Below are 10,169 nucleotides of genomic sequence, written 5' to 3' on the forward strand. Positions count from 1 at the left end.
TGCTCACACACTCCTAGAGGCTCCTGCAGCGCCTTTCAGACCTGTTGGTGCCAACGTGATCCTCTGCGACTCCCCCCCTCCAATCCCACTGTGGCCTCCTGGGCCAGTTCATCCATCCATGGAAAATTCTGGAAAGAGAACAGGATCCGTGCCCTAGCAGAGCCACACACACCCGCTTCTGCTGCGCTCCTGGGACAGCCTCAGGGAGTGCAGCAAGGAGCCTCCTCCTCCTGCTGATGGAGAGGGTTAAAAGCCACTGACTTTCTCTCCCAAGTCTCCAGCCCTTCCCCATCCAGGCTGCAGCACTCCCCACTGCTCCCCACCCAGGCTGATCAGTTCTGTCCATCACAGTGACAGAAAGTTCCTTTGCTGCCCTCGTCGCTCCGTGCCAGCTCAGGCTGGGAGCAGGTTTGCTTCCCCTCCAGCCAAATGGTTATCAATTGGTCACTGCTCGTGGGCTAGTACTTCAGCCTGCCTCAGCTCAGGTGTGAAAGGTGTAAGGCATCAGAAAAACAAAACTAAAAAAGCCTATTTCTCTCCTACCTCCCACAAATAAATGTCATGACAAGTGGAAAGTCACGACAGAGGCCTCTGAAGCTGTTTCTGCTGCCTCACAGAAACACTAGTAAAGCAACCTTGCATTTCCTTGCACTTCATGTCTCGCTCTTCCCATGGCTGCGCACAGACGGTACCACTGCTAAGTACTGTGTTAAAAGAACCTCAGTTTTCAGCAGCAAGGCAAAGGCGCCCCAGCCTCCCCCCAAAACTGGCACCAACCTCCCCAGAAACCTCACTGCCTGCAAAGACACACTGGCCTATGTGGGGTTCAGCACCCCTCTGCCTCCCGTTGTGGAAGAACAGTCACACACGCTGCAGGTGCTCTCTGCTCCATCGGGTACCTGGAGTGCAGGAGAGGTGAAATGAGGACCAAAAGACAGGTGCTCTTGGGGTGGACAGCAGGCTGCATGCTGTCAGGGCTTTATTGGGATGTCTAGTAACAAGCAAACGTGGTGGGAAGATGCGGAGACTGGGCATAGGCAGTTCAAGACAGGTTTGGGTGGGTTTAGGTTGTTTTTTTTTTTCCCCAGGATTTGGATTTACATCCTCTTGTTTTTTCAGGAGCTCACCCGCCGTGCAATGTGGAGATGAAAAGCACATTATCCTGGTCCTGGAGTTTATAATCCAGCTCACCCTGCAGACCAAGAACAAAAATGAAAAATGGTTTAAATGTCATTTCCAAATACTAACTGCAAAGAGAAAACATCTCATAAAAAGATGGTGAATGCTAGGGAAAGCAGAAGGGGACAGACTGGTGTTTTCATCCAAAAGGAAGCAAAGGTGAGAGATCAGAGAAGGAGCAGACTCGTTATCCCACGCGCTTTCTGGACCAGGGCTTTGACAGAACAGGTCATTGCCTGAGGCAGGAAAATAGTTGGGGGCTGTTTGTTGTCTGAGCACAACAGTGGGCTGAAGGAGATTTACCAGTTGCCTGTTGAGGCAGAAGCCTGCCCAGGGCTGCCCTCCCCCACTGTGGCACCGCCCTGCCCTAGGAGGGGGCTCTGCTCAGGGCTGGGAAGCTGCCTGGTGCCCACTCAGCTGGCTCCCCAGGCGCTGGGGAGTCCTGCTGGCAGCCGGAGGTGTGAAGCCCCTTGCCAGGGGCCAGGGAATACGGGTGATCTCTCTTCAGACGCTGGCTGGCTGATGAGACTCAGCAGGTTAGAGAAAGGCTCCAGGCTTCTAACAGCCACAGTACAATGCAGGGAGAGAGATCCCAGCCTGCCCCTTCCCCCTCAAACACAAGATGCTTCGCTTGGGGCAAGAATCAGAAACAGCTTCTCTGAGAGCAACCACAGAACAGACAGAGCGATATTTTCAACAAAGAAAGTCAAACTGAAGGAGTACAGACCATTAGTTCCCAGTCTGCGTCGTTGATGAGCACCAAAATTCCTGGCCTCCTGCAGAACAGGAGAAATCATTAGGATACAGGGCTGCTAAAAAGATTCACTAATAGTTAAGAACAAGGGATGTTACAGCACAGATCACAAGCTGCCTGCCTATAAAGCCAAGCAGAAAAAGGAATCCTACCACCGAGCTGGAAAACAGGTACAGCCTGTGCCCTTTCTAGATCAAATAAAGGGGAGGCAGGAGCAATCCCAAGGCTCATTTGAATCCAAATGCACCATTCCGGAGGATGCTCTGAGCTGACTGCATTTCCCTGACTGCATTTCCCTACGATGTAGAAAAGCCAGGTAATTAAAACCCACGCGCCACGGTCGAGCAGAGAGCTCGATGTGAAGGCAGGGAAAGCTATTCCACTGCCCCTACCAAAGGCACCGAGCACCCGGGATCCAGTCCCAGCCCCTGATTACAGGCAAAGGGATTCCCCCTCTTTGATCTTCAGTGTCCTGCAATTGTCTCTCCTGTTACCAGGGGACCTGGCACACGCTTCAGCTCACAAAGATCCGTGACGAATGTTAACCACCCCCAGCGCCACCCCGCAGTCAGGGATGGCTCTTGCACAGCTCACTCTGCTCCATTTCTCTTGGCTTTTTTTTTCCTTCCCCTCCACGAGGTTGGCCCCATTTTGACAATAAAAATACATTTCCCAGAAGAAATATTTGTTGGCGTTTCTCCGAGTGACTGCTTCAGTCCCGGTGATGTCAGCAGGGAACGGACAGACCTGCTAAACTCCTGGAATTGAGGATACATGTGCCACGCTGCTCCAGGTGACAATGGAGAGGAAATATATGTGGCCCTGCTTCACATTAAGGTGTAAAGATATGGGTGAGGGCTGCAAAAGAAGCTGTCCATGGAACAGGGTGAGGTGTAGCGTGGGACACCTCCCATCATCACTTTAATAAACCCCATATTATCATGGTCATTAACTTGCTTCTTGCAACCAACAGGAGAAAGGAATCCCAGATCATGGGGATCAAGAGGGAAACAGGAGGAGGATTCCTAACAGCTATACTCACACAGATTCCCCTTGCATAAATAATTCTGGTCGTTCTTTCAAGAGATTCTGTTTGATCCACTGTAGCAGGTTTCTGACATCCCCTGAAAGGAGAAAGGACAGCGGTTTACAAACCAGCTGAGGGCTCCAGGCTGATGTCAGAACAAAGTGATCGTTTACCCACAAAAGAGTAGAGGGGGAACAGGCAGGATGGTTGGGGGTAGCTGCACACCTCCAGGCAAGGGAACCACCCAAGAGCACTGCCCCTTGGCAGCACCCCTTGGCAGAAGAGGTTTCCTGCAGGAAATGCATCCCCCAAAGAAGGAACGCCGCTCGTGCTGAGGCGCCAAGCCAGCAGGAGACTGCAGCTGTGAGGACTCCTTTACCACGTCCCACAGCCCCTGCCTTCTGTTATCACCTAACCAACTGACCTCTCACTCTCCGTGTGTTTAACTAGACTTAAAAAGTCCAAAGAGGCAGGCCTAAGAACCTGAGAGGAGCCAAGGCAGACACTGTGGGTACCAAATCCAGCACGAGCTCTTGGTGACAGGAGCTCTGGGGCACAAGTGTGGATGGAACCATGCACTGAACACACACACAGGCACCGGCCACCACGGTGGTATTTTGGACTCCCACAACATCCCTTGGCAGCACACCTGCTGCTGTGCCATACCCCCCATGCCATGCCTGCTCCCACCCCCCCACTCTGTGCTTAGAGCTGCTTTATTAAAGCTCAGCCTTTATCTTTCCATTTCAGTAGGTGACAGGAAGGATTTGTCTTCATGTAAAAGGAGGAGGAGACACTGCTGGTGGGTTTTTATAGTATCAATTTTACTTTGTGAGGCAAAAACAATTTCTTTAGTGATAGCATCAGTTAATTTCCTATTGGAGAGGTGAGAAGCGACAGAGGGGGGGAATAATCCGTTACAGGGTTTAGAGGAGCTGACAAATTGCAAAGTGGAGTTCTCCTGCATTTGCCTCTATATTTCACTGTTCCACAAACCACTTCATCATTCTGAATCCACAATCAGTTATTCTCCCGGGGCTCCTTTAAACAGCCCTTTGAAAGCCCCAAAAGAGTTTTGTTTGTTTTTGAGGCGTGAGGAAGCTTTAGGAAGCACAAATCCAGTAGCAAGGGCTGGAGCCCTGCTCCCAGGACGGGCAGGGATGGCAGGATGGGCTTCCACAAACACCTCATGCATGGAAGCTCACTGTAGTCAGGGGGAATCTTTCCACACACGCCTCTCAGCTAAAACCAAACTCTGCGTACACTTCCTCACGTGTTTGCTTCACAACCAGCAAGAATAAATGTGTTTGTAGTGGTTCCACTTGGGCAGGCTCCCTGCCTTACCCAAGATTTTATGGGACCGTGGATGGCACCAAGAGCAGAGCTGGGACTCTTCCAAATAACGTAACCCCCGTGACTTCTGTCACACCGAGGATGAACAGCGCTGGTGCAGGCAGGTGCACTTCAACTAGGCGATGGGGACATGTCCATCTGCAGCAGATGGGGGCCTCTATTCCTAGGGAAAGGGGGAGGGGGATGCTCAGAGACTGCCTCTGTTCCCCCACCCGGTTTCCCAGGGCATCAGGGCCTGGGGATGACAGCCTGACCACCAGTCCCACCGCAGGGCTGCCTGGAGCACGACAGGTACCGCTGCCCCGAGCACCGCATCGCTCTGATCGGGGCAGAAAGAGCCTTAACGCTGCCTGGGGAGCAGGATCACCTGCCTGGGGCCAACCCACGGCTCCCCTGTAATGATACACAGCTAAGAGCATAAACCAGACCACCTTCTGCCCCCTCCCCAGCAAGGTGCAGCGGGGAGGGCAGCGCTGCTGAGGTGCAGGTGCACATCGCGCCGGGCGGTCAGCCGCCAGAACCGCAGTTAACTGGATTCACCTTCCCTGAAAAATGCTGCTGCAACGTAAAGCCCTCAGGATCTCACACCCAAACGGCTCCTGCTCTCCATCACCAAGAAATGAAAGCCGGAGAGGAAGAAAGATGGAGAGGAGCCCTCAGAAGGAGGAGGGAGGGGCGCGAAGGGGACACCAGCCCCACGGCAGCAACGCCCGCGAGCTGTTTCATATTTATGCACTTGCGGCAGGGCACACAACAATGAACCGTGCCATACACCATCCTCCTGGCGTGCAATAAGCAGCCCCTTCCTCTGGGACCTTTCAGGAGAGATCATTTAAACAGAAACACGCTGCACCAGCTGGATGAAAGGCAGCCACCTAGAAGCAGCCTGGATGAAGGGGCGAGAGGACTGATTTATTCGAGGCTGAGCTGGAAGACTCCCTCACCCCTACTCCTTCCATAATAAATGTTCTTCTCAGCCCCACCTGAGCCTACGTTCATTTACCCCTCCCCAGAAGTCACGTACACACGTACTGGAGAATTTAGACAGTCTGAAAAAAACTGACACCCCCATGCCTGCCTGGAGCTTCCTCGTTCCAAATGGCAATGAAAATTAAGACCTCTTCTCTGCAGCCAACCTTAAGACCTAATACTTTTGGCTGCTTTCTCAGAATTGAATTTTTTCCCTCACCTTCATGTATCTATATTCCGTATACCAATATTACTAGAACAAATCAATTATAAAGGATGAAAAATTACCAGAGCCACACCAAAACCTTCTCCCACAAGGAAGGTGTTGAAAGGGAACATGATTACTTCCATTGCAAGTGGTGTGGGGGGAAGCCATCTTGCAGCTCAGTGCCTTGAACAGCAGTCGTGAGCAACAGCTCAGGAGTCTCTCTGTTGTCACGACGGAAATAAGAACAGGTAAATTATGGCACAGCCACTTATCTCTTACAGTTGACACACGTAGCGTTCCTAAGACATTTTCTGATACTATGCTACAGGTCTAACAGGTTTCCAGCTCCCTGGGCTGAGGATTTGCTATGCAAACAGCAGGTCCTCTACAAGTGACATCCAAGGAAGGAAAACAATCTCAGCGTGGTCAGGCACCACATCCACGGACAAGTGAAACCGTCTCTAGGATGCAGCAATTCTACACTCGTGTTGGGGCTGAAGCTGCCCCCACCACAGCACAGGGGTAACTGCTACTTGCAGGAGCACAGTTGTACTACACATGCTGCCATTTGGCTGCAAAATTCTTCGTGCATTCTGGGTCAGAAGTGAGGTTCAGGTGAACGCTGAGGTAACACAGCATTGTGCTCCCCCATCACCAACTCAGCTCCAGCTCTTTCCAGTGATGATGGATTTTTATCATTGCTGCATGGTAGCAGTGAAATTCTTTTAGTAGCCTACTCCACTTTACTCACAGCAAACAGATACCCCCACCAAAAAAATCCACTCTAACGATCATTAACTGTCCTCAGCATTGGCAGCCTCAGCAGAGAAACAAGAGTGAACCATCCAAGAAAGCTGAAATATTCTCAGACTGCAAAGCAGGGACTGAAGCACATGGTAGGAAATCCCTGTCTTATTTGTATACAGAGGCAGCTTCTGTTTCCTGTGCTAACAGTGAATCAAACCTCTCCAAATTCTCAGGAAAAATAATCTAAAGTTAATTAAAAAAAAGAAAAACTGACAAACGTTTTGAGAAAACTGCTTAGTTCAAGTGCACAGATGGGAGCTCAAACCCACAACACATACATAAAACAAATCACCCAGCGAAACACACAGCTCAGGAAAACGAAGTGTGTGCTTGCAGTGACACAAAGTCATTGGCTTGTCACACAAGCAGACAGGATGCAGAAACTGCAGCGAGCGCGCACACAAAAACCCAGCGGCGGCGGCTCGTTTTCAGCCCAGCTGCACCATAAACACTCCCGGCTGTGGCAGACAGAACTGCACAGTCTGCTCGGGCCTGTCGTGTATCCTCCAAGGCCTGATCTTCTACATTACCCCAACTGTTCCTCCATGAAGAATCTGCTGAGCTTCCTCTGCGAGAGAAATGCAGCTAAGACTCCATTTTAGTACCGCCTGGAACAAGAGCCCGGGTTCACCCACACCCTCAAAAGCAGAGCTGAAATCCATAGATCTTCCCTAGCTCAATAAAACCTCCTGGGCCTGACACATTCATCAGTGATAACTCAGCAAAGAGGACGCTGGCTGTGTGCAGAGAGAAACCAGGTGCCTCGAATGAGAAACACCAAGCTGGGTGTTGCACTAGAGGGATCTCCCACCACACTGATAAATGTGCAGAAAGGCACAAGGACTTTGCCAACTGTAATACCAGCTGACAGGGACACGCTGCTCTTGGCTCCCGGGGAGCTGCACAGGTCGCTGGCAGATTCACACACACACATGCCATGACCAGGCATCTCCTGCCTTAAAATCCACACACAGCCCTGCACAAAGCACACGGTGCCTCGAAGGGCACCCAGAGGGTGTAATTACACCCATATTCTTGCCTCGGCTGCAGAACCGAGAGCTTATTTCAGGGAAATAGAGGAACCCTATAAAGGTCAAACCATGGAAAATTCCCTTCTGGTCCGTAATAAATAAGATATATGCAGCACTGGTCACTAAGGGGTCAGTGCTGCAGGAGCACAGAGCTTTCCCGGGCCGCCTTGCGGACACCTCCCTGTGGGCTACCATTTCTTTGACCCAGAATAAGATCATTTATCATACTGACCATGGCTGAGCTCCAATTTGCTGAGGTCACTAACTCTGGACGAGCGCCGCTCCACCCACATTCTCAGCCACCGGCCTGTAACCATGACAAAGCCCCTTCCCCGCCGCTCCTCTGCCATTATTCCCCCTGCCTGCATGGAAATGTGTGGAAAGACAATTTGTATGCCCCTTTCCCTGCCTCAGCAGCTTGTTTTAAAAATAGAGGAACCAGCTCTTGGTACCTGCTCCCCTCCAGGTACGTGTCTTCTCTCTGCTTTTGAATCTGACGGCCCTCCAGGAATCTGCTCTCTGAAAGAGCTTGTTACAAAACCTGACCTAAGGGATCCTCCAGACTCCTCCAGCCTCCCATCTATTAGGGGCATCATTCACTGAAGCAGACCACGGTGTGCCATAAACTGCAGAAGAAGACCTGGAATAGCTCATATAAATGGAGTCACAGGCAAATGGGTTTGGTACTATGCAGAGTGAGCAGCAAAGCAAAATTCTGCAGCAGGAGCAAAATCCATTTTCTCTGACAAGTGCACAAGTCAATCCTGCCACACACTGGAGTGGGCAATGATTTAAGTACTAGGGAAAAAAAATTAGGGGCTAACTACAGCCAAGCATAAAAGAATCCCAGTCGTTGTTCTCATCTGTTCTTGTCTGCCACAAATGAACACACAGGCTCTTGTCTTCTGTAATTTTTAATTGCATTATGACATCTTTTTCTCACTTCTTGGCTAGAAGAACAACACTCTTCTCCACTTACTTGCGTCCACAAAATGGGAAGGAATCACAGGGATCTTTCACAGCCCTCCTGTTAGCAGTGAAGACTCAGATCCAGGCCATCACCCAGCAGTTCTCAGCCCTGAGAGTTTAATCACAACGCTCATGAACTGGAGAGGAGCTACTTGGGATCTCCCACTCCCTGCAGGCTGCTGGTAGAACAAGTTCAAGGGATCTCCAACCCCACTCACTAGCCAGCAGCAAGCCTCCAGATCCATCAGCTCCCATGACAAAAACCAGCAGCTCTGAGCGGATTCTCAGGGTAAACCTAATCCCTACTCATTTCCAAAGTCAGAGCATCTAATCCCGTAACACCCAACGCTATTGTCACTTCAGGCTCCCAAATAAATGCCACTGCACCAAACTGTCTCTTTTAATTAGGATCACAGATCACTAGTGCTGGCCCAGGGTCTTGCCTCTCGTTCAAAATTGTCAAAAGAAACTGAGAGAGCCTCAAAGACTCCCGCGCCGGCAGCGAAGTGCCAGGCTGGGAATCACAGACATTAAAAACACCATCTCGTTAACAGGTCCTGTGATTTTATCCCTCTGCCAGCACAGAATTACTCCCAAGGTAAGACCATCCCGAGCCCCACCCGCTCTGATTTTAAAACACTTGAGCAATGTGGACCTGTGACCAAACCCCAAGGAGACTCTGCCACGGTCTAATAGTTTTTGCAGTCAGGAATCTCCTGCTAATGCAGCAAACTCCCATTCCTTCATTTCTCCCTATCAATCTATGCTAGGTGATGTTGCGTCACCCTGGCTATAATCTGTCCTTCCCAATGATCAAGGAGATATCCCACCTCATCACTTTTCCATTCATTTATCCTGCTTAACCTTGAGCGTTGCTGGTTAATTTTTTTTTTTCAGCTGCTCAGGAAGAGAATTCAGAGAACACGTTGCACACCGTGGGCACAGAGCTCAGCCAAAACCCATCAAACTGAGATTTCCTCTCTCTCCTATTTTCCTGGCTTCTGGGCTTTCTGTGCAAGCACACGCACGGACAGTTAAAAAGGAAAAACCTGATCATTATTACAAGAGGTTACACAGAGTGATGTGAGACCCCAGACCCGAGGAAGGCGGCTCCTGCCAACGTGCTGAGGGATTCCCTGGCAGCAGGCAGCCAGCCTGGCCCAGGGAATCCCCTGGGCTGGGCTCTCCCTGGCACTGCCAGCTGGATCAGAAAGCGCCTTGAAGTCAACTCCTTGCCCTCCTCCCAGCCTGGCTGGTGACTCGTGTCCCCTCTGGCTGCTGGATGAGTCAGCTCGGCTCAGGAGTGATTTTATTCCTCTAAATACAGAAATCGTGCAGAGCCTGGGCCTCGCCTCTCACTTTTGGGCACAGATCTGCTTTGCTATTATTAGACCTTCCTATAAGGGGAGCACCGTTAAACCGATTCCTGTCCACCCAGCCCAGCCACCCCCACCACAGATACTCCAAGCCCCTCAGTCTTACTTGAAAGGGGAAAAGAAAGGGCCAGTGAGATGATCAGGGTGGAGGAGAGGGGGGGTAAGATTTACAAGTGAATGGAGGTAAGAATGGAGCAGTTTGTGGGATAAAGGGGCTGCAGAGGGAGCTTTACAGATGTGCAGAGGGACGGCGGCTCATTGTTTAATTAAGCAGAAAGTGGCTCTTTTGAAAAGCAATTTTGCACAGGAGCTCTGAGCTCAGCAAACAACTCCTGCGAGTGAGGGCAGGAGGAGAAAGGAACAGCTGGCCCGGAGCCGTGTGAACCGCATGCTAAGCGGTTTAAAGGGCCCGGGTCCTCCTCCCAGCCCTGCTCCGCTGCCACCCTCTGAACAGCGCTGTCAGCACAGCAAATCCCACCGAGAGAAAAGGGCGAGG

The 10,169-nt window shown here is 51.0% G+C and overlaps 1 protein-coding gene across 1 annotated transcript in view; it reads right to left on the reverse strand.

Moving 5' to 3' along the window:
- Nucleotides 1–1,071: 1,071 nt before the first annotated feature.
- The window catches only part of URM1 (ubiquitin related modifier 1), a 13,965-nt gene continuing 4,867 nt past the window's right edge, over nucleotides 1,072–10,169 (reverse strand). Inside the window, exons 2-4 of the mRNA XM_008935381.1 lie at nucleotides 2,976–3,057; nucleotides 1,907–1,955; nucleotides 1,072–1,192 (exon numbers count right to left, since the gene is read on the reverse strand). Coding sequence (XP_008933629.1) covers nucleotides 1,124–1,192; nucleotides 1,907–1,955; nucleotides 2,976–3,057 — 200 coding nt within the window. The 3' untranslated portion in view covers nucleotides 1,072–1,123. The remainder of the gene's footprint in view (nucleotides 1,193–1,906; nucleotides 1,956–2,975; nucleotides 3,058–10,169) is intronic.

The sequence above is a fragment of the Merops nubicus genome, unplaced genomic scaffold (assembly GCF_000691845.1).
Source record: "Merops nubicus isolate BGI_N331 unplaced genomic scaffold, ASM69184v1 scaffold46040, whole genome shotgun sequence".
In the NCBI taxonomy this organism is placed as follows: Eukaryota; Metazoa; Chordata; class Aves; order Coraciiformes; family Meropidae; genus Merops; species Merops nubicus.